Consider the following 25,205-nt stretch of genomic DNA (forward strand, 5'->3'; position numbering starts at 1 on the left):
GCAGTAGCTAAAGGTTTTAAGAGGAGCTTAGTTACACGGATTAATAAACAAATAAATAAATAATTAATTTATTGACTATAGTAGATGGAATTTCATGATCAGGTACGAGGAACTTATCAGTACATCATTTGTGAAGCACAAAAAATACTACAGGTGGTATTGGGCATACTATGAAAATTTTACATGTCGCACCTAAAGGAATGAAGTTAGAAGTATTCAAAGAATGGGAAAAATATAAATAGATTGTGAAGAAGCTGGACAAATTGATGAACGAACAGTCTGAATTTAAATACAGTAACTTTTTTGCTCTTTTTAAAAATGAGTCACGACTCAGTAAAGCAGTTAGCTTATGACATTTCAAGAATTTATAAAATGGTGTGATAATATCTGAGACCTTTCCCAGTAAAGTATCTACACACTTTATTGTAACATCATGATCTATGAGACACAGAGGGTATGGACCCATTACAAACAACTGAAGGTGCCAATCAAATTTTTTATGTACAAACAACTAAAGACACCTATCAACTTTTGAATTTATCAAGACAACCATAATACAGCCAAAAACATTTCTTACATTACATGAAGTAAAAACAAAAAGTATTTATGTACAGTGAAACATTACACAAGCAGGCATGCCGTAACAGATTTATGGCAATGCTGTGATCTGTGCACACAAAATGTTTGAAAATGTTGTATATCATGTTTTATCAATAATACTGGTACCTTCTAATATAGGTAAAGGTTTAAGAATAAACGAAAATGTTTGAAACTAGTCACTGATAAAAACATTATTTGCAACTCTGACTGAGACTTTACTTAATAAATTACAGATATATTGAGTTGCTGATCCTGATACCAACAAAATGTTAGAATTATGTAACTCTTTGAATTATTTTAGAAAGAATCTGCCATATTTTATGCACTAATCTAGTTCTGTTAATGACACATTGGTCATTTCCCAACAAAAATGAAACATGAACCGAAGGTTTTTGTGCAACAATGAAGGCAAAATAGGTTTTATCAGCCAGAAATATCATTGTCTCTATTTTCTGGGATGAAAGAGGGATCCGTACTTGTTATTCTGCAAAGAGTATCATAATAACTGATACATAGGGGTACACAATTTTTTCTGATGATATTCTTGGATAAAATTATCTTTGGCTTCTTTTTGCATTAGGTTTTAATGATATCTATCCATTTACTTAAATAAAAAAGGGCTAGAAATAATTCTGAATCTGGCGAAGAGTTTATGGCAGCTATATATTGTTATACTTCAAATCTTCCGGAATTGTAATGATACAAAACCTTGCACGATTTAAGTTCAGTTCAGCTTTTGCAAAATAAAAACCCTCAGTTTGTGCCATTCCATCTTGTTTAATTTTCATGTTGAGAACAAAGAAACAATTTCTTTTTCTGATTAACTTGTGTTATTAAATGTCCCTTCTTCATGAAAGACAGAGTTGTTTGGGGAAGGTTGGTGAAAGAGGGGGCAATCAAAATCCATGTTTAAAGGAGGATGGTGACCTAACTGTTCTGCCCCTTCCCTTTTTGCTGCTCAATATCTCTTACTTCTCTGAATATGGAGTATTTAGTTCCAAATGCTAATATTATAATTTTCTATGTTAAAGGTTTCCAACGGTACTACTAAGAATGCCATCTCTTGTGCATGTAATGGCCAGCAATTCAGTCTCCTTGTAATTTTCACAGTTATATCAATTGTATTTTCTGTTTGATACGCAAATTGTATGGACCCTATGTCAAAGACTTAAATAAGACCGACAAAAATAACTCCCACAATGGCTCAGAGAATAAGCACCCTCCACAAGTGGGAAGCTCAATAGATGTAGATATCGTGTACTACTTCGAAGAACCTACTGATTAAAAACATTTAGTAATGGTAGGAGATTTGAACAGCCAGTTTGATTTACACAGATTGGGAGATAAGCCCACTTCGAGTTGTCAGGGATATGACAGAAGAAATCCAGAAGTTGATCATCTTTGCTTTAGAATAGAAGTTCACACAAAATCATTTCAAAGCAAATGAAATGTGACTACAAAGGCAATCACACAGCAGAAATGGACTCATGTACACTGAAAACTATTAAAAAGAAATTAAAGGCACGTGATGCAAAAGGTACAGTTGCTGACAGAATTCGCGAGAACCCGCATCATACAGTTACATGTGTACCTAGCAAATATTACATGAAATGAATGCTGAGAGGAAAACATTAGTTTTATTTTTAATGTTAACTGTTCTGTTTTCTAGATTTTGTTTGTATTGTTGTTTCCCATTTGAAGTTGTTGTATTACTCTCTAGTCATTTCTTTTTATAATCTGAAGAGGAAATTGAATTTTTAAAGTACTTTCTTGATTTCTGCACTGAAATTGTTCCCATTACCTTGTTTTAGCTTAGTTAGATTGTTCTTTCCAAAAAAATTGTAATTTCTGTTTTTATATTTAGTTTGAAGTATAACTAATGTGTCGCCTTTGTCAGCTTTTGTACAACCGGTGACAGAATTTGTGAGGGACTCGTTATGCTCACATGCAAAGCTTTGCTGTCTGCTTCAGAGCATTACAGACTAGGGGACAACATTACTAACATTGTCAATTACATGTATACCTCATGTATTTTTCACAAAACGAAAGCCGTAAGGAAAACAGTAATCTTCAAGCACCACAGCCAATAGTAACAATATGCACACTTTTTTTTCTGCGATATGAGGTATGTCTCGCAGACAGATTTTTAAGAACGCCATTGCTTTTTCTCCCAAAATGTTTTCAGCTATTTGCGACTGACACATTCTTTTCTCCATTGCTTTTATCATAGCTTCAGTGAATAAAGGCAGCAATAAGAATTGAGATGTTACAATTTGTGACCCATTATTCAGGAATATTTTATTCGTACAAATGGAAAAGGTACTTGCATAACATGGTGCTCACATAATATGGATGACAGGCAGCAAATTATTGACAATGGCTAGTACTTAAAGTAACCTTGATCACCAAGATGGGAGTCAACAGATGTTCAGTGGGTGCTTCACCAGCACACTTGCTGGACCCACGGTAACAACGTATTCATTGGAGGCACATATACTATGTGATCAGAAGTATCCGGACACCTGGTTGAAAATGACTTAAAAGTTCATGGCACTCTCCATCATTAATTCTGAAATTCAGTATGGTGTTGACCCACCCTTAGCCACGATGACAGCTTCCACTATCGCAGGCATACGTTCAATCAGGTGCTGGAAGGTTTCTTAGGGAATGGCAGCCCATTCTTTACAGAGTGCTGCACCGAGAGGTATCGATGTTGGCTGGTGAGGCCTGGCACGAAGTCGGCGTTCCAAGATGTTCTATAGTATTCGGGTCAGGACTCTGTGCAGGCCAGTCCATTACAGGAATGTTATTGTCATGTAACCACTCTGCCACAGGCCATGCATTATGAACACGTGCTTGATCGTGTTGAAAGATGCAATTGCCGTCCCTGAATTGCTCTTCAATAGTGAGAAGCAAGAAGGTGCTTAAAACATCAATGTAGGCCTGTACCGTGATAGTGCCATGTAAAACAACAAGGGGTGCAAACACCCTACATGAAAAACACAACCACACCATAACACCACTGCCTCCAAATTTTACTGTTGCCACTACACACGCTGGCAGGAGACATTTAACGGGCATTCACCATACCCACACTCTGCCATCAGATCGCCAAATTGTGTAACGTGATTCGTCACTCCATACAACGTTTTTCCACTGTTCAACCGTCCAATGTTTACACTCCTTACACCAAGCGAGTTGTTGTCTGGCATTTACTGGCATGATGTGTGGCTTATGAGCAGCCACTCAACCATGAAATCCAAGTTTTCTCACCTCCTGCCTAACTGTCATTGTACTTGCAGTGGATCCTGATGCAGTCTGGAATTCCTGTGTGATGGTCTGGACAGATGTCTGCCTATTACACATGATGACCCTCTTCTGCCACTCAGCATATGAGGTCAGCCCGTACGCCTTTGTGCTGTATGTGTCCCTTCATGTTTCCACTTCACTATCACATCGGAAACAGTGGACCTAGGGATGTTTAGGAGTATGGAAATCTCGCATACAGATGTATGACACAAGTGACACCCAATCACCTGACCACGTTCAAAGTCCATCAGTTCTGCGAAGTGCCCCTTTCTGCTCTCTCATGATGTCTAATGACTTACTGGCATGGAGTACCTAGCAGTAGATGGCAGCACAGTGCACCTAATATGAAAAATGTATGTTTTTGAGGGTGTCCAGATACTTTTGATCACATAGTGAACAAGATGGCTCCTGTTCTACAGCCTTTGTTATGAATTGCTAGAGGCCATGGTTCACCACAATGTTTGGTTTCCGCCCATCCATTCTGTCAGGTGCTTGAATGGCAACAACTGTTTGGCACGGTGGATCGCTGGTAGATTTCATGAGAGTAAATATTTCATTCTAATTGTTACCTCCACTGATTTTGACACTTTTCTTTGATGTTGTAATGAAAATATTAACATAAATTTCAACACTTTTCTTGGCTGTTGTAATGAAAATATAAATGTAAACTTTAACACACATTAACTAACAGAGGTTGAAAATACTGCTTCAGTTGTAAGGTTTTTTTTTTTATTTAAAACATGCTCGGTTTCAGGCTCTTACATGCCCATTATCAGGTGTTATACTGAAAATAAACAAGAGACCAGAGCTAATAATAGTTTTTACATGCTGTAGAACACATAAAAAAGCAAAAAAGTCCCATATAACGTTTTAGGAAACAGCAGTCAGGCTAGGTGTGGTAAAACCCAAGTCCATGGCAGAGTGACAACAGACAATACTACAGCCAACTTCCTGGTTAAAGAAATACTCAATGAACACCAGGACACTTACACTTCATGCTGTGACCCCTAGCGCTACAGTGGACAAGTACAGGAGATAGGACATGGTGTATCACCAGAGTGTCTAAACTACTGCTATCTGTTGGTGGGAATAAGAACGCGGGGCCAACTGGCCTGGTCGTTTAAAATTTGAATTAGTGATGACTGGAGATATGATGTCATAAACATTGAGATGTATAAAAAAACTGCTGCAACAAGCAAGACATACTGTGTTATTACTTCTTTGCTACTAAAGCTATTTGAAAGGGCATCACCAACTTCCTTTCCCATCCTTCTCGAATCCGATGGGACCAATGACTTCATTGTTGGGGTCCTCTCCCCTAAATCAACCAACCAACCTCTCAGTGTCAGCAGTGAGAAGGAAAATAAAGAAACTATTAATAGGTTCCTGATCCATATACTGTGGATTAAAATTCTGTGCTTCTACGAAAATTGTACTGGATGTTATATTCTGCACATACTACAAGGTATCAGTTTTCAGAAAAACTCAGAATAGGAAAAAGTGGCATATAACTCTGGCTTCTCACCATCAACGAAAGTTCTTACCAACAGTTTTTTAACAGACCAGCCTGTTCTTTTTACAATGTCTTTTTTGACTTTCTTCTACATCTGCATTGTAAGTACATATTTATTCAACATATAAACTGTTAAATAGTGCATTTTCTAAATTAAAAACTTCCATTTAATTCTTATATCTTGAAACTTAATACTGTCCTTTCTCATGGAAATAACACATAACAACAACACTTTAGTTCAGAATGTCAAAGCACAATGCAAGTTCTTTAAATGAAATGAACTAAAAATCTTGTCATTTTCTTTTGGAAAGCATGTTACTCTTCCAGAGAACCTTGGTACATATCAAAAGGTTTGACACAGTTGCTGCATTGCCTATGGTAAATGAACATTGGGTCTTACGAAGCAGCACTTTTTAGCTGTCGCAAATTAAAGCCTTGTAAATAAATAAATAAAACTCTTGTTCTAATGCTACTTATAATTGCATATAGCCACTGCTTTCACAGTGACTCAAAATATATTGCATATTTTTCATTCTTTTTTTTTCTGGGCCTCCTTAGCACCCCTTCTAGCCCAACCTTCATTCTCCAATTGTGCCTTCATCCACAAGCTTCTCTGCTATTTTTTAAAGTTATTGCTGATTTTTATTCTTATCCACATATTTTTGGATGGATACAGAAAATGAGCACTTCTTTTTGGCAAATTAAATATTAGATACCCTGTCAAAAATTAATTTGGTCATCCAGTGTAAACTTGCAGCTTTTTTTGGAAATGACATGAAATTATACCTCTTCACAAAAAAGTTAGAGACTATCTTCTGAATATGATTGGTTAACAAAAAGTAACACATCTGCTAGTGCTGCTCAGTATCGTGTATAGCCACCGTCTGCTTCCACAAGAGCTCAAAGTCTGTTGGGCACTGAGCTCAAAACTCCAGCCAGATAACTTCAAGTAATACGTTCCAGGTGTCATGAAACACATCATCAGCAAGCTGGAGGTAAGTGGATAGTGAATTCATTCAGAATTCTAACCATTTCTGTCCAACTATTGTCAACTGGATTCATGTCAGCTCTTTTAGGTCGCCATTCCAAAACAGTAATATTTCTGTAGTCGCCAAACTACTTCTTAACGACATGTGACATGTGAATGGGCGATCAATCATGTTGGAACACAATCTGAGAGTTGCGAAATCAGTCAGTCACTGAAGCCAACATGACATTCTTCAGAATGGAAATACAGTTGCGCGCATCCAGTTTTCCTCTCGGTTCCCACAGGAACCCACATCATTTGGCTGATATCCATGCCTGTATCAAAAAATGGCTCTGAGCACTATGGGACTTACCATCAATGGTCATCAGTCCCCTAGAACTTAGAACTACTTAAACCTAACTAACCTAAGGACATCACACAACACCCAGTCTTCACGAGGCAGAGAAAATCCCTGACCCCGCCGGGAATCGAACCCGGGCGCGGGAAGCGAGAACGCTACCGCACGACCACGAGCTGCGGACACAAGGCCTGTATCATTACTGATTTCCTACCACTTCTTTGGGAACTGTGAATGTATCTTGGATCATACCTACTGCCTTTTGGCCGGTAAACAAGTACTCTTCCTGTTGAAATCGCACAGAAAACCTATTCATCTGTAAAAACCACCCGCCTCAAAAACTGGACATTTCTATTGACATTTGCAGCAGCAAAAGCACGGCAGGCTGTGGGAAATAATGTCCCTTTCTGAGCAGCATTTCCTGCTTGCAGTCCACCTTCTCATAGACAACGAATGATTGTTTTGCTGCTAATAGGGAGTCTCAAAGCTTGCGGAATTTGTCGTGCATTGACAAACGGATAGTTTTCACTGAAAAGGCATATCTGCCGATCCTGAGCTGCTGCTGTTTTGCAGCGATCACCAGTATGAGGCTATTTGTTCAGGTTGCCATCTTCTACCTTTCGTGTGATCCATCTCACAACTAAACGAAAACTTTTAGAAAACATATTGAAACTTCATCTACAGTGCTTTGTAGAATGCGCATTGGTCAAGGAGCATGTGGTACATCATACATTGGATCAAATGAACCAGGTGTAATAGCGATTCTAGCAACGAAAGATTCTTTGTAGTTTTTAAATATCTACATTAGAATTTGTCAACTGTTACCTTAGTATCTCTTTCTACTCACGTTTATCACCACCAACCTGCTGTTGTGGCACTGAGATATCACATCTCCTCGCTGTGCTGCTAATTTGGGGAGGAAAGAACTGACTGGGTTTGATCCAAGGGCGTACTGAGACAGTTCGGTGAACTAGTCTGTGTATGATTTATACGTGGTTTTCTACACTCATCTGGGCAAATGGTAAAAATAACCATATGTTACATTTACTGTATAAATCATGGGCATTTACAGCAATAAAACCAAATTATACTACCACCAAAACTAATTATTGTCTTGGTTCGCAGAAGGCATGAAACAGATAACTGCATTTATGATAATTACTTGTAGTAAACATATCTTCATGTTTTTGTTGTTGTTGTTGTTGTTGTTGTTATCTTCAGTCCAAAGACTGGTTTGAAGCAGCTATCCATCCTATTCTTTCCTGTGCAAGCCTCTTCATCTCTGAGTCAATACTGAAACCTACATCCTTCTGAATCTGCTTAGCGTATTTATATCTTGGTCTCCCTCTACGATTTTTACCCTCCATGCTTCCCTCCAGTACTAAATTGGTGATCCTGTGATGCCTCACAATATGTCCTACCAATTGATCCCTTCTTCTAGTCAAAGTTGTGCTACCAAATTCCTCTTCTCCCCAATTCTATTCAGTACCTCCTCATTAGTTATGTGATTTACTCATCTAACCAGCAGCATTCTTCTTTAGCACCACATTTCAAAAGTTTCTATTCTCTTCTTGTCTAAACTGTTATCATCCATTGTCACATCTACACGTGGCTACAGTCCATACAAATAGTTTTAGAAAAGACTTCCTGACACTTAAATCTATGCTTGATGTTAGCAAATTTCTCTCGTTCAGAAACGCTTTCCTTGTGATAACTTGTCTACATTTTATATTCTCTCTACTTCAATCATCCTCAGTTATTTTGTTGCCCAAATAGCAAAACTCATCTACTGCTTTAAGTGTCTCATTTCCTAATCTGATTCTCTCAGTGCTGTCTGATTTAATTCGACTACATTCCATTATCCTTGTTTTGGTTTTGTTGATGTTCACGTTATATCCTCCTTTCAAGACCATGCCCATTCCATTAATCTGCCCTTCCAAGTCCTTTGCTGTCTCTGACAGAATTACGATGTCATCAGCAAACCTAAAGGATTTATTTCTTCTCCCTGGATTTTAATTCCTACTCCAAATTTTTCTTTTGTTTCCGTTACTGCTTGTTTAATGTACAAATTGAGTAACATTGGGAATAGGCTGCAACCCTGGTTCACGCCCTTCTCAGCCATTGTTTCCCTTATGTGCCCATTGACACTCTATAACTGCCTTCTGGTTTCTGTACAAATTGTAAATAGCCTTTTGCTCCCTGTATTTTACCTTTAGAATTTGAAAGAGAGAATTCCAGTCACGTTGTTAGGCTTTCTCTAAGTCTACAAATGCTAGAAATGTAGGTTTGCCTCTTCTAAATCTATTTTCTACGATAAGTCATAGGGTCAGTATTGCCTCGAGTGTTCCAAAATTTCTACAGAATCCAAACTGATCTTCCCCAAGGTTGGTTCTAGCAGTTCTTCCACTCAACTGTAAAGAGTTCGTGTTATTGTTTTGCATCTGTGACATATTAAACTGATATTTTGGTAGCTTTCACTTGCCCACCAGATGGAAGAGTTTTGTCAAGGCTGGCTCCCTAGGCTACTAGTAGTTCTAATGGAATAATGTCTACTCCTCGGATCTTGTTTCTACTTAGGTCTTTCAGTGTGCTTCCAAATTTTTCACGCAGTATCTTATTTCCCATCTCATCTTCATCTACGTCCGCTTCCATTTCCATAATGTTGCCCTCAAGTACATCACCCTTGTATAGACCCTCTGTATACTCCTTCCACCTTTAGGTTTTCCCTTCTTTGCTTAGGACTGGTTTAACCATCAACAGAACGGGCTCTGCTAACAGTATACTACGCCTTCCAAATGGCTCTGAGCACTATGCGACGTAACTTCTGAGGTCATCAGTCGCCTAGAACTTAGAACTAATTAAACCTAACTAACCTAAGGACAGCAGGATTCGAACCGGCTCCAGACTGTAGCCCCTAGAGCCGCACGGCCACTCCGGCCGGCCTACGCCTTCCACATCGCTGGTAACGGGTTCTACACAACGCTGGTAACTACTTTGAAGGACAGTAAAAGGTGTAAACATGTAACTCTTTTGTAGTGGTTGTGAATAAATAGTTGCCATTATTTAAGTTCCAACCCTTGTATTATGTCATATGGGATCATATTCTGGGGTAGCTCATCAAACCGAGCAAAAGTTTTTAGCTTGTAAGGTATATTTTCCCAAAGCTGACAGCGAAACTTCTTGTACCTCATACATCGACATAATATTTCCGATCTGTAGCAGTAAACTATAATCACCAGGAACTCTGATATTTAGATCACGGAACTTTTACATGACAACATTCCTTTTCTGTTCAAAGTCTTCTGCAACAGCCTGTTCTCAACACACTAAATGAATCATCTGCAACACCCACTTCTGAAGATGCTGGCAGATACAATGACACTATAACAAATAATGCCAATCTAATGGTTCTTCTTGTTTATATGTCACACTTTATTTCACTGCTTTTTAGGCACTTAAGTAGATAAAAATAATGATCCGGAAGTAGTAAAACCAGCAAGCAACCTTGATGTTCAAAAAAATATGTAACTGACGTGACTTAATTATTTTAACGTATTCCACATTCAACAAAATAGAATTTTAATGCACTATACACAACATTTTTAAAGCAAAATGACTTGTTACTTATGTTACCAAGTTAAAGAAGTTATTCACACCATGCCATGAAACAACATAAGAATTATCGTGAAATACGGCAACTAATAACCAGGCTATCCAAAAATAACCAAACATACAATTTTGGTTTCAGTCATTGCAGTAGGTTCATTACATAATAATATAAAGTAGGAGCAGAGTCCATTAGTAAATTGTTATCATGGAAACCAGGCCTATTAAAGCAAACTTTCTGTAAAAGAAAGGAAATTTCAAACACGTCAGTGAACAATCGAGGAAAGACGATGCATTCTCTATTCTACTTAGTCACAGTGCATGTTGCATTGATGAGTTGGTGCTTAAGACCAGCGAGAGCTCTGAATAAACAGCGACATTAGACAACATGGTGAATGGGGATAAACAAAATTGGCTTCTTACAGGAATAAACTTCAGTTTGTGTCAGACGTGTTAGAAATGCTTCTTACGTTAGGTGTTCCAGTAACATAAAACTGTTAAATCATAGCTCCGAGTTTCTGTGGTAATGTAACACATACCGTTTATAAATAAATAGATCTCCTGTTGTCACTGCAGTCATAGAAACTACAATACCTGGTGATAGTACACTGAACATCTCGATGTACTAAGATCTTACTTGTTGGTTTTGGAAACTCTACTGCTCTATAGGATATGTAACTTCTTTTCCTATGTATTTCACAAAATTATTCTCCCTTTAATGCTAGTGCCTTTTGACTATAGATAAATTTTCAGTCATGGGACAGAGTACCTTGAAAACATGCCAATATTAAAAATTTAGATTCATAACTGTTTTGTAGATTTGGCATTGGTAAATACAGCAAAGTAATTCATCTCTATGAATTTAAAGAGACAAATGTCTTTGTTCCCACAATTATTTGGTTGAAGCTACAAATGTAAGGTGACATTAGATTTCGCTATCCCGACACGTCTGTCAGCAGAATACCCCGCACTGAGGAGAGTCTCATTCATTGAATTTTCACTAATAAGGAGGGATACAAAATTTCCCACAAAGGATCTACCCTCATTCATCGTATGTAAAGTTCATGACAGAGAATTCCAATAAGCAAAAACACAGGGGGCAATTCTCAGTGACTCCCGAGAAAAAAATAAAATGTCCAAAAATTGATGAAGCAGGTCTTTTATGATTGGTATCTGCTTGTCACTCAGCTCTTGTGTGTGTGTAATCAAAGTTACGAGTTCATATACATGCTAATCTTTTTATCAGGTTACCTTCCATTAGGAAAGTGGGTGCACTCAGCGACTGTTATGTAATTTATAAATGAAAGAGCGCAGCAATCAGTCGTCTCCCCCCCCCCCCCCCCCCTTTCCAGGTTTTATTACGCAAATCCAGATTTCGGCTAGTTCCTAGCTATTATCAACGCATTATTTTTTTAAAATCTCGATGCATGTTAGTTCCCTGTTGTTCAGGCTTCAGGCACTAGCTGAAATCTGGAATTGCATAATAAAACCTGCAGAAAAGAGAGAGAGAGAGAGAGAGAGAGAGAGAGAGAGAGAGAGAGAGAGAGGAGAAGAAAGAAAGAAAAGATTTGATATTTATAAATGCACACGGCATGTTACATGTCCTGAAACTTCTTTTTAAGGAAATCAAGTACGTAGAAATATAATTTACCCATGGAACGCATTCCTACTATGATTCATAGCATCTCTGTTCCATTCCCTCAGTGACAGAGATGCTCTACTCTGAACATCTACACGCAGACAGATTGGAAAAGATCATTACCATCCAGCAATAGGAAAGTATAGTCTACATGAATACACAAATGATAGCGAATACAGAGTTGTTCAGTTTGTACTATCACATAATATGGCTGTAGGTAACACTATGTTCCCACACAAAAGGATCCATAAAGTAATATAGTGTAGCGCTGTTCAGCACACCTTTAGCCAAAATGATCATGTAATTATTGATGGCAGGCACTTTTCAAACAACCAAGAAATTCCTGGTTTGAAGAACATTGCAAGAGAGTAAGTTATGAGTAAAACCTGACTTATAGGAAAACGCTTGAGAAATCGTGCACACGTTTAATGGTAAGAAATTACCAAGATAAAAAGAAAGAAAAGAAGAAACTGCATCGGAAGAAGGAAAGAGAATGGGAAAGAAAGCAGATTGAAGAATTGGAGACAATTGGAAAAACAAATTAGTCAGAAAATTCTATCATTAATTAATAGTGAAAGAACAACATTTAAGCCATGTATTAATATATGTAAAAGTAATAATGGGGAATTACTAACTTATGACCAAGAGATATAATGTTAGGTAGAGTATTTTAGTGAACTGTTGGCTGCCCCAGAGCCCCCTATTGAAGAGATTCTGATCCACCCAGAAGAATATGAGGCAGCCATAGTCCCTCCCCCCTCTCAGGGAGAGGTAGACAAAGCAATTGCCTGACTGAAGAACAATAAAGCACCAAGGATTGATAATATAACAGCAGAAGTATTGAGAGCCGGAGGAGATGAATTAAATCACAGGGTATACAAGATTTTGTTCCTCATGTGGGGAAAACGAAGAGATGCCAGAAGAATGGAACGTAAGGATGGTGTGACAGCAGACTGGGATCACACAAAATAATATTAAGGACAATCTTTGGACCTGTGTATGAAAATGAGAGACAGGGAAGGCGAAGAAATGTTGAGCTTTATGACTGCTATGAGGAGGATGATGTGGTCAAGATCATAAAGTTGTGTAGAGTGGGATGGGCGGGACATATAATGTGACTCTATGAATAGATCCTGCAAGGAAAACCAGCTGCAGTGAACCTGGAGGAAGAAGAGCAAGAGGACAATTGAGGTTGAGATGGAGTGACGAGGTTGTAGAAGATGCTGCTCGAATTGGTTGCTGTAACTGAAGGTCTTCAGCGAAGTCCAGAGAGGAATGGCGGAAAATTATTGAGGAGACACAAGTCCTATCCTGGGATGTAGTGCCAATGAGTGTGTAGTGCTCATGTGAGTTAGTATATTAGCTTAATGCTGTATTTGATATTTATATCCACTTACAGCATGTTATGCCTCCTGAAACCTCTGTTTAAGGAGAGCCTTTACATAGAAATATGATCTGTCTGTGGAAGACATTCATATTATGATTCATGGCATTTTTGTTCCATTATCTCAGTGGCAGTGATGATCTACTTAGAACATATGCACAAAAAACAAACAGGTTTCCCGTTTATAGTGGGGAATGAACTAAGGTCTCAGACTCATCCAATGACTGGGAAACACATTTTGGTTAGTCATCCAACAGTTCTCAAAGTAATTATGCAAATATGAATCATCATATGAGCATGTTACGTAAACAGTTTAACAGTTTACAAACAATATTCCCTTAAAAAAGTAATACGAACAGCTCGAATGGAGAGTTCAAATTTTTAGATCTGTCTTCCTTAACAAGTGGTTACTGTGCACATAACTTATGCATTTTTGAATATCAAATATATGGAGTGCTAGTTTTATATCCATACAAATGAATGCAAATAAATATGTAAATAAATAAGTAAATAAACCTCCTAGGAGGTGGGCTTCATCCTAAGACCTCGTTTTACACATCAGTGCCCTACCAATCTCCAAATACACTATGAACATATTATGTGTTCTGGTCAGCATCGATAATTTTTGAATCTGTTTTTCTTGAGACTGATCCAAAATTTCAGGAACTTCAGTTATGTTTAAAATGAGTTGAATGGGTGAGCAAACTTCTATCATCTCTCCAGTAAGAAGAGAGCTGGATACCTTAGCATAACCAATTTTCAAACTTCTGCAAGAACATACTCTTTATACAGAAGTGACAGACGCCATCTGGAAACCATGGACTCTGATTGCTGATGAGAAACCATGGTTTTCAGTTCTAAATACTAACTTAGGCTAACTCCACATTATATTACTGTCCTTCTACATCACCATTCTTAGCAGAATAAGAGTCAATTTCTAAGTCGAAGAGATCACCATACGAACCATTTAACCCACTACCGCTGGTTTGTGTTTGAGTCTTGGTCATGGCTCTTTTATTCGATATTTTGTTTTCGCCCATCTGATAATATTCTAATGATTTGAATACCTTTCTTCACCCCTCTGCATTGGGCAGTGCATTTAGCAACCTGAATTAAATATGTTTTTTATGAGCAATTCTGCAATATTTTGCGTATGGTGCAAGAATTATTTACGTTTTGCCAGTCTCCATGACAAGTTTAACCACAGTCATTGTGAAGACACGCACAAATAGACAATCAGCTGGGATTATGCAATAATTTATTTATGGTGTATTTTTGTTCCTCATATATAATGAAAAGAGCTCTCCCCCCCCCCCCCCCAAACCTGCAGTTGGTTGGGGTGGACGTCACATGACACCTGCTCTAGTTGCCCATTGAATATTTCATTCAAGTTTTTTTTGTACACAGAGCAGCCAGCCCTCTGACTGAACACACTGAGCTATGGTGCCAGTATCACTCAACCGCCAGCCTAGCATTTCTGCATGCAAAGAATTATGGATAACCAAGCTGCAGTATGAAAACAGGACTTTCCATCATTAACTTTGATGAGTCACAGATAGGCATAACAAAAAAGACTGTTCCAAATAAAGATTTCAGCCCGTAAAGAATTTGTCAAAAAATGCGCGCGCACACACACACACACACACACACACACACACACACACACACACACGACTGCAGTCTAAGGCAACTGTAGCCACATTGCGAGCAGACACATCAGTGCATGATGGGAGTGGCAACTGAGTGGGCATAAGGAGGAGGCTGGGGCCGGGAGGGGGAGGGGGAGGGATAGTAGGGTAGGTGTGGCTGACAGTGCAGTGCTGCTAAAGCAGGGCTTAACAACTGGCCGGTTTTGAGCGCGAGTACTCGCGTCTGCTCAGGCACGTGCTCGCGAGCAGGTGCAAGGTCGCGGAGTAGGGAGGGAGGGGAAATGCGCGCGCACGTTTGAATGTGATCTCACGTTCTTAGCAGATTTAACTAGCCATCTGAATGCTTTAACATTTTACTACAAGGTAAAGATCTGCTAATTACTCATTTCATAGATCGAATACGAGCTTTTAAAATGAAATTGACACTTTGGGTGAGTCAGCTGGAAACAGGACACCTAGCTCATTTTCCTAAATTATCATCCATGCAAGATGTTCACAAAGACTGTGAATGTTATTCACATAGTGTAGTTGATCAGCGCTTTCAAGATCTGACAGCACTAGAGTGATTTTGATCTGTTCTCTCCATATTCAGTGAATATTTAAGAGATTCGTCCTGAGCTGCAGCAAGAAATCATTGACCTGCAGTGTGACAGAGAATACAGAGACAAATTTCAGAACAAGAAAAACATTTTGGAATTCTACAGACACTTCCCTCAGGATAGATTTCCTCGTTTGCACAAACTGGCAGCTACAATAATATCAATGTTCGGTTCCACGAATGTTTGTGAACAACTGTTTTCTGCAATGAAATGTAACAAGACGCACCTGAGAAAGGCATTGTCTGATCGAAATTTAAACTGCACGCTGCGCCTAAAATGCACAAGAACAATTACTCTGAACATAGACACAATTGTAAAGGGCAAAAAGTACAAGATAACTGAGAATCCCACACTTCAGTGACACCTTTTATTGTGTAACAGTTCACAAATTAATGCGAATGTAGTGGCATACACTAATCTAATAAAATTATGTGGCATGTGTACATTCTCCTTTATTTGTTTCATTCATCGCAGTAATAATTCGTGAGTGATATCCCTGCAGGTGGCCGCGGATTTACATTAACTGCCGGCAGCTGTTGTGTGCCCCACGTGACTTTCCCCACTCTCCACTCTGGTCCGGTAGTGGGGGTAGCGTGCTCGTGCTGCTCCGTGCTCGCGCCTTGCTGCTCACAGCTTGCTCCGCGAGCACGTATGTTGTGAAGCCCTGTGCTAAAGAGTGCGCAGGGATGAGGTGGAGAGGGTAGGGCAGCTTTGTGCATTCGGGAGGTTAGCCAGAGGGCAAGGGAGAGGTGGGGAGAGGGGGAAGCAAGAAAGGAGAGAAGTAAAAAGACTGGGTGCAATTGTGGAATGAGTGCTGTATAGTGCTGGGATGGGAACAGGGAGGCTGGATGGGTGAGGACAATGAATAATGAAGGTTGGGGCCAGGAGGGTTATGCAAACGTAGGATATATTGCTGGGAAAGTTCCCATCTGCGCAATTCAGAAAATCTGGTGGTGGTGGGAAGGATCCATATGGCAAAGACTATGAAGCAGTCATTGAAATGAAGGATATCATGTTTGGCAGTGTGCTCAGCAACTGGGTGGTCCACTTGTTTCTTGGGCACAGTTTGACGGTGGCCATTCACGTGAACAGACAGCTTGTTGGTTGTCATCTCACATAGAATGCAGCACAGTGGTTGCAGCTGAGCTTTTAGATCACATGACTGGTTTCACAGGTAGAACTGCCTTTGATGAGATAAGTGATGTTTGTGATCGGATTGGAGTAGATGGTGGTGGGAGGATGTACGGGACAGGTCTTGCATCCTTAGTGTATTACAGGGGTATGAACAATGGTTGGGAGCAGGGGTTGTGTAGGGATGGATCAGTATATTGTGTAGGTTCGGTGGACAGCAGAATACCACTGTGGGAGGAGTGGGAAGGATAGTGGGCAGGGCATTTCTCATTTCAGGGCACAATGAGAGGTATTCAAAACCCTGGCAAAGAATGTAATGCAGTTGCTCCAGTCCTGAGTAGTATTTAGTTATGAGGGGAATGCCCCTCTGTGGCCAGACGGTGAGACTTTTGGGAGGTGGTGGGAGCCTGGAAAGATAAGGTATGGGAGATTTGTTTTTGTATGAGGCTGGGAGGATAATTAAGGTCTGCGACGGCTTCAGTGAAAACCTCTGTATATTTTGAGAGAGACCACTCATCACTGCAGATGCAATGACCATGGGTGGCTAGGCTGTATGGAAGGAACTTCCTGGTATGGAACGGGTGGCGGCTGTCAAAGTGAAGGTATTGCTGATAGTTAGTAGGTCTGATATGGCTGGAGATACTGTTGGAGCCATCTTTGAGTTGGAGGTCAACATCTAGGAAGGTGGCTTGTTGGGTTGAGTAGGACCAGGTGAAGCAAATAGGGGAGGAGTTGCTGAGGCTCTGGAGGAATGTGGATAAGGTGTCCTCACCCCCAATCCAGATCGCAAAGATGTCATCGATGAATCTGAACCAGGTGAGAGGTTCAGGATTCTGGATGTATATGATGGATTCCTCTAGATGGCCCATGAATAGGTTGGCACAGGATGGTGCCATGCAGGTGCCAATAGCCGTACCTCGGATTTGTTTGTAGGTAATGTCTCCAAAGAAGAAGGAATTGTGAGTGAGGATAAAGTTGGTCATGGCGGTTTGGAATCCGTTGGGCATTGGGAAAGGTACAGTTGTGTTCAAATTATTTGACTAAACTATTATTTTTGATGCTCTTAAGTTTTCTGGTGTAAAAATAGGAGAGCAAAGTGTAATAATTGATTTGTTTTAAAGGTTTGATTGATGCCATGAAATTTCCCTTCCAAGCAACTCACAGATCACTGAATTTTTCACAGACGATAACATTTGTGATTTTCTCTCAAAATCGTGTTGATGTTAGCTGTCTGTGTACATGCTTTGAAACTGTTTTTACAGTAATATTTTATGTTTCTGTGGTGTACTTCAGATTGTTATTTATTCTATAAGTTTCTTGCTACATTAACAAGACATTATATAGCTTGTGAACTAGCATGTTTTAAGCAATAGGAATAAATGTGAGGTCCAAAGAAAGTGAGGACAAAGGGAAAGACAAAAAGATGTTTCACTTCGGAAAGTTTCAGCTGTGGTAGCACTTCTTGCTGAAAATCGTTATACACAGCAAGAAATTGCTGACAGAATGAGAAAATCACAGAAAACTGTCAGCAGAACCAAACTTTCAGTGCAGAAAGCTGGTGAATACAAGCCAAACAGGAAAGGAAGATGTGGACATAAAAGAAAAATAAATCCCAGAACAATGAGAAGACTCACAAAAATGTCAACAATGAATCATAAACTTACTTCTACAGACATGAGCCAACAGCTGAAAGGTATGGGTGTTGAAGTTTCACCTATGAAAGTGAGGAGGACGCTGTCTGAATGTGGTTTAAGGGCATGCTGACCGACGAAAAAACAGATCATCATACCTGCCATGAAAACCAAAAGATTACAGTGGGCTAAACAACTTCAGGAGTGGACACATGAGGACTGGGCTAAGGTATGTGCAATGATTTGGTAATTTAAGTGGGTCTGATCTTTACAGTTAGGAGTCTTGGTTTGAAATTGTGATGTTTCATTGATACTGAAGAAATGCACATTTGAATTTTGGGACTGTTGAGGTCTCCTATGCTACTATTCCCAACTTTTCTAACTTGCAATTTTATACACATACTTCAGTGATAAATCTGAATTCACTGTGTTGGAAGAAAGCAGCCAGTATGTTCATTGCAAACCTGGAGAACAGTTCAAAGCTGAGTGTCTGCAGTAATATCTGAAGCATCGAACTTTTGTTATGACCTGGAGTGTGATGTCCGAGAAAGGTCCTAGCAGGAAATTTACAATGAACACCAAACAAGATCTCATAGAGAAACTAGACGAAATCCGGTACCATGACGATGATATTAAAACATCACGTGAAAAGTTAACAAAACTATGCCAAACAGGATAAAAATATTGATTAAGAACAAAGGCATGCATAAAAGTACTGAATGTACAAATAATTCATATGTGGATGTAAATGTGTAATAAATGTAAAGTTTTGAAAAAAATCTTTAGTCTAATAATTTGAACACGTCTGCAGTGTTCAACAGCGGTAATGCGATGGGCATTAAGGATGTTAATGCAAAGGTAGGGGGCATCAATAGTGACAAGCAGGGCACCGTGTGGTAAAGGGACAGGAGTTGTGGAGAGTCAGTGGAGGAAATGGTTGGTATCTTTTCTATAGGAAGGTATGTTCTGTGTAATAGGTTGACGGTGTTGGTCCACGAGAGCAGAAATTCTCTCAGTGGCGGCAAAGTAAACAGCCACAATGGGGTGTCCTGGGTGGTTGATTTTATGGACTTTAGGAAGCATGTAGAAGTTAGGAGCGTGGGGAGTGGTAGGGGTGAGCAGAGACACGGACTCCAGGGAGAGGATCTGGGATGGGCCTAAGGATTTGAGGAGTGTCTGGAGATCTGCTGGATTTCTGGAATGGGTCACTGTGGCAAGGTTTATAGGTGGATGTATCTGGCAGCTGGCAGAGTCCTGCTGCCAGGTAATCCTTGCGGTTCAAAACAACAGTGGCGGAGCCTTTGTCTGCAGGCAGGATTATAAGGTCGGGATCAGTTTTTGGATGGTGGACTGCGATTCTTTCTGTAGATGTAAGGTTAGTTTGCATGTTGAGGGACTTGGGGAATTATGGTGAGGCAAGGTTAGAGCTTAAGAAATCCTGGAAAGTTAACAGCAGGTGGTTTGGGAGCAGTAGGGTGGATCACGACTGGGTGGAGGAGTGAACTGAGTTAGGCACAGTTAAACAATGGTCTTTGGTTGAGTCTCACTGGTAGGGTTGATGGTCGAAAAAATGTTTCCCCTGAAACATAATGCTGATGATGTGTGTGACTGTTGATCCAAATATATTTAAAAATGTTCCTTATGTTACAATAAAGCATGTATATTTTTCACGGATCAGTATAAGAAGAGGAAAGTGGAGGCATAAGATACTTCCCTGAATGTTGCCTGTACCCTAGCTGTTTTTTATACGTTGTGCAATCAGTGATACTAAAGAAAATGATACTTCAGTTAAACAATGTTCAGTTCTCTATACTTTTATCAGTATTGTTGCCAACATCACAAAATAATAAATGTCTAAATAACTTTCTGAGAAATGCTTTGACTAATAACCCTAAATAATTGTACAACTTCTGAGACACCTGTGATTTATAAATCAGTAATACTGTGAGTGGGGAAGAGACTGATAAAAATGCAGCTTGTTGAAGGATGGATCCTGTCAAATAAATGCATAAGAACTCAACATGTGTAACTGAACTCAGTGACTGTAAAGATACAAATAATAACCACACTTACAAAGGATAAACATCACCATCAAAAAAACTTAACTTCCTCCTACACCCTTTTGATCCCCATGCAACACATGATTTCAATAAATACAGGTATTTTGTTTCATTCCTATCCAATAGAGTGTTGTGCCATTTTTCCTGGTTTGCATATTTTTTATATAAATACTGTGGTTATATGCAACGCCTCTTCACGTTTCAACTTTAGGACCTCTAGTAGATTTCATCACGGCTGTTAACACAAGTGTGATAAGTAGACAAATGGCAACAAGGTTGCTTTTGTAGTGTCTTCTATAGCCCCGTATCAGGGTATCGTATAGGCTGAAAAGGTGATGTATAAAAAAATAACTGTTAGTTAAATTATGCTTGTTTCAGACGACATTCATGCCAAACAGCCTTGTACTTTGAAATACAAGGGAGAAAAACTTAATAGAGCTATTAATTCTGTTCTGAGACGACATTTCTGTCATGAGACACCAAGGTTTTGAGTATTCAAACAAATAATGCGGCCTTAATTAAATAGCTTAGTATTCATCTAAGGAACAGGTACTATATGACAATTCTGCTACAAAGTAGGAAGGGTACCTGGTGACAAGAGATTAGTTGATATGAAAGTATAACAACTATCTATTTCCAAATTATGGGGACTGCCACTAAACGACAGTGGTCAGATAATGGTACATAAAATGAAGTACATATAATTACAGACTACTTAACGGCAAATTGAGAGCACTGGCTATTCCTCGTAGTAAAGCATTGGGGTGTGTCAAGATACAAGTTTGCTTGGACCGATAGACTCCATAGCTGAGTGGTTTGTGGAAGGATTTGGGTTTGATTCCCAAGACCACCTTGGATTTTTCTGAGGTAGGAATGTCTTGAATAGAATCCACTTAGCCTCATGAGGCCAAATGAGCAGCTGCCTGAATAAAGAAGGTGCAGCACCATCAGGATTCATATACTGGCAATAATGGATGGAGGGTTTGGCAACACGCTGATTACATGTATTACCATAGATAGTATACAGCAGTTGACTGGACAGAACATACCTACAGTCCAATGTTTGAGTGGTGATTACATTATGTATGGACTGACTTGATTCATATACACACTAACGAAACATGGGAACAGTTGAAACAAGTTCTTGTGCCGCATTCCACCTCACCAGTTAGTTTTCAATGATCTTTGTTGTCATGAAGATGGCACAGACTGAAGACATCCACAACTATCAAATGGTATCTTATTCTCTTCTTCTAACAATCCTGATATTCAATAAATGATTGTTTTGCAATATGCCAGGAGACTGTCCCATATTTAGTGCTTCCTTTCGCAGTAAAACAGTGCGCTGAAAGTTACAGAAATACTATTGCACCTCCCACAAAGATGAGTTTTGTTATCTTTATGAGGTTCCTGACAATTTTCTACATAAAAAAAAGAGTGATGCACAACTTTCATCAATTTAGCATCAGTCAGTTACAAAGAAATCATATCCTGTGGCCAGATGAGGTCTTTCTTTTCAATAGCTTACTCATCCATTATTACCAACAATTTTTCATTTTAAGCATCAAATAACGATTTGTAGATGGCATTAGTTGCATTACTGTGAACATGAATTTTATGAAGAGCATACCATTGACATGAGAACCATATGTTCAGAATCACTTGAAGCTAGCCATCATAATGGAATACCAACAAATATATCCATGCACAAACTGTTGCTAAAAGTGTGTGCAAATTCTGGCTTAAATTTAAATGGACGCTCGTAATTTCCACGCTATTATGGATGAACTAATTTCCTTGTGGAGTTTTATTTATTGATTTCTTTGCAATGCAAAAGTCGCATACGAATATTCTAGCAAAAGAAAAAGCTTTCTTTATACAGTTAAATGTAATATAGTACAATACCTGTGTCCTGTTAAGGCTACTGCCTGCGCCATTTGAACTGCCAGCACCTCCCTGTTTGGAGAAAAATTAAGAAAAAATAACAAAAATGACAATCCCAATGCGGAAGAAACAGAATCATCCAGCTAATAACGTTGCCCAAAAATCACAGTGTGTCACACAAAATTTTACATACAAACATAACATCTGGCACCACATCTTCCAATTTTGTTTGAGATTGATATACCATAACAAATATTACATCTCTCTATCTCTCTCTCTCTCTCTCTCTCTCTCACACACACACACACACACACACACACAAAGAGAGAGAGAGAGAGAGAGAGAGAGAGAGAGAGAGAGAGAGAGAGAGAGTTTATTTGGTCATGAACTACTGTAAGCTTGAGAGCTACAAAAACAAATTTGTATACTCTTGAGAGCAGGATATTCTTAGCTTGGGTTAACACAAGATTATGGAAACAATAATGGGCACATTTTTTACTAAGCTAATCAAAAGCCAACAGATCAAACAGCAAAAATATCATAGATTCCTCACAAAACAATGTTATGACACAAAGAAAATCCTTAGTAAACTGCAAGGCACTTACAAGATGTGCATGACAAGTGATGTTACCTCTTGTTCTCTACTGATGAGAATTCAACAAATAGCAACAATAAATGTAAAGTGGAATGTGGTAGTTAATGGCATTCCTCTTTCAGAAACTACAGAATGACAAACAGATAGCAGAGTAGGAGACACAACATATGCTGAAACTTCCTGGCAGATTAAAACTGTGTGCCCGACCGAGACTCGAACTCGGGACCTTTAACTTTCGCGGGCAAGTGCTCTACCAACTGAGCTACCGAAGCACGACTCACGCCCTGTACTCACAGCTTTACTTCTGCCAGTACCTCGTCTCCTACCTTCCAAACTTTACACAAGCTCTCCTGCGAACCTTGCAGAACTAGCACTCCTGAAAGAAAGGATATTGCAGAGACATGGCTTAGCCACAGCCTGGGGGATGTTTCCAGAATGAGATTTTCACTCTGCAGCGGAGTGCTTCTGTAAAGCTTCTGTAAAGTTTGGAAGGTAGGAGACGAGGTACTGGCAGAAGTAAAGCTGTGAGTACCGGGCGTGAGTTGTGCTTCGGTAGCTCAGTTGGTAGAGCACTTGCCCGCGAAAGGCAAAGGTCCCGAGTTCGAGTCTCAGTCGGGCACACAGTTTTAATCTGCCAGGAAGTTTCATATCAGCGCACACTCCGCTGCAGAGTGAAAATCTCATTCTGACAACATATGCTATTATTTCATTTCTGTACAGTGGAAGCATAATCTTTCCCTCAGGACAATATTTGCATATTTGCACATAAGCATATGTTGATTGAATGTTACATTATTTGAACAACAAAAACACTCCCCAAACAGTCACTAAAATTCATAAATATTAGTCACAATGTGTTTGAGAGAATTAGTTTCACCTGCAGGTGACTGTCTTGGACTTTGGTTCACACACTGTTGAGTTTTATCTTAAGCTATTTGAGTAATCAATCTCCTATCAGCGGAACATTTCCAGCCGGGCTAAAATATGCCAAAGTTAAACCACTTTACAAGAAGGGGGAATAAAGAGATACCATCAAACTATCGACCAATTTCACTTTTGAAACTTCCTGGCAGATTAAAACCGTGTGCTCGACCGAGACTCGAACTCGGGACCTTTGCCTTTCGCGGGCAAGTGCTCTACCATCTGAGCTACCGAAGCATGACTCACGCCCGGTACTCACAGCCTTACTTCTGCCAGTATCTCGTCTCCTACCTTCCAAATTTAATGGTAGAGCACTTGCCCGCGAAAGGCAAAGGTCCCGAGTTCGAGTCTCGGTCGGGCACACAGTTTTAATCTGCCAGGAAGTTTCATATCAGCGCACACTCTGCTGCAGAGTGAAAATCTCATTCTGGAAACATCCCCCAGGCTGTGGCTGAGCCATGTCTCCGCTATATCCTTTCTTTCAGGAGTGCTAGTTCTGCAAGGTTCGCAGGAGAGCTTCTGTAAAGTTTGGAAGGTAGGAGACGAAATACTGGCAGAAGTAAGGCTGTGAGTACCGGGCGTGAGTCGTGCTTCGGTAGCTCAGATGGTAGAGCACTTGCCCGCGAAAGGCAAAGGTCCCGAGTTCGAGTCTCGGTCGGGCACACAGTTTTAATCTGCCAGGAAGTTTCATACCAGCGCACACTCTGCTGCAGAGTGAAAATCTCATTCTGGAAATTTCACTTTTGCTGGCTTTCTCAAAAATATTAGAAAAGGTTGTGTTCAAGCGTCTGCTTAAGCATCTGACTGCAAACAATATATTGCCCAAGGGTTCTGATACAAAAGCTATTTAAACTTACAGTGAGAATGTACTTACTTCATTAGATAATGAATTAGAGGCTACTATCATTTTCTGTGACCTGTCAAAAGTCTCTGACTGTGTGAACCACAGTATTCTCTTCAGTCACTGGCAATGCTGCAAAATGGTTTGACTCTTATCTAACTAACAAGAAACAAAGAGTGTCGTTGCAAAATACCTGTGAAGTAAGCAGTCAGTCTTCATCTGATTGGGAATTAATTACATGAGGTGTTCCTCAAGGTTACATCTTGGGTACATTGCTTTTTCTTATGTACAGTAATGGCCTCTCATCTGTTACATCGCCAAATGTTAAGTTTGTTTTGTTTGCAGATGATACAAACATTGCGGTAAATAGCAAGTTAAATACAGATTTATAAATAGCTGCTAATCAAATTTTCACTGTCATTAATAAATGGTTTAAAGTTAATTCACTGTTATTAAACTTTGAAAAGGCCCCCTATATGCAGTTCACAACCCGCAAGAGTTTCCTTCCAGCATGTGTA

At 39.5% G+C, this 25,205-nt stretch overlaps 1 protein-coding gene across 2 annotated transcripts in view; it reads right to left on the bottom strand.

The window, feature by feature from the left end:
* The window catches only part of LOC126187313 (transcription initiation factor TFIID subunit 4), a 202,195-nt gene that overhangs the window by 24,819 nt on the left and 152,171 nt on the right, over nt 1–25,205 (bottom strand). For both annotated transcript variants that reach the window (XM_049928325.1, XM_049928316.1), the window contains one exon: nt 22,352–22,402. In XM_049928325.1, the coding sequence (XP_049784282.1) occupies nt 22,352–22,402 (51 nt within the window). The remainder of the gene's footprint in view (nt 1–22,351; nt 22,403–25,205) is intronic.

The sequence above is a fragment of the Schistocerca cancellata genome, chromosome 1 (assembly GCF_023864275.1).
Source record: "Schistocerca cancellata isolate TAMUIC-IGC-003103 chromosome 1, iqSchCanc2.1, whole genome shotgun sequence".
NCBI classification, from domain to species: Eukaryota; Metazoa; Arthropoda; class Insecta; order Orthoptera; family Acrididae; genus Schistocerca; species Schistocerca cancellata.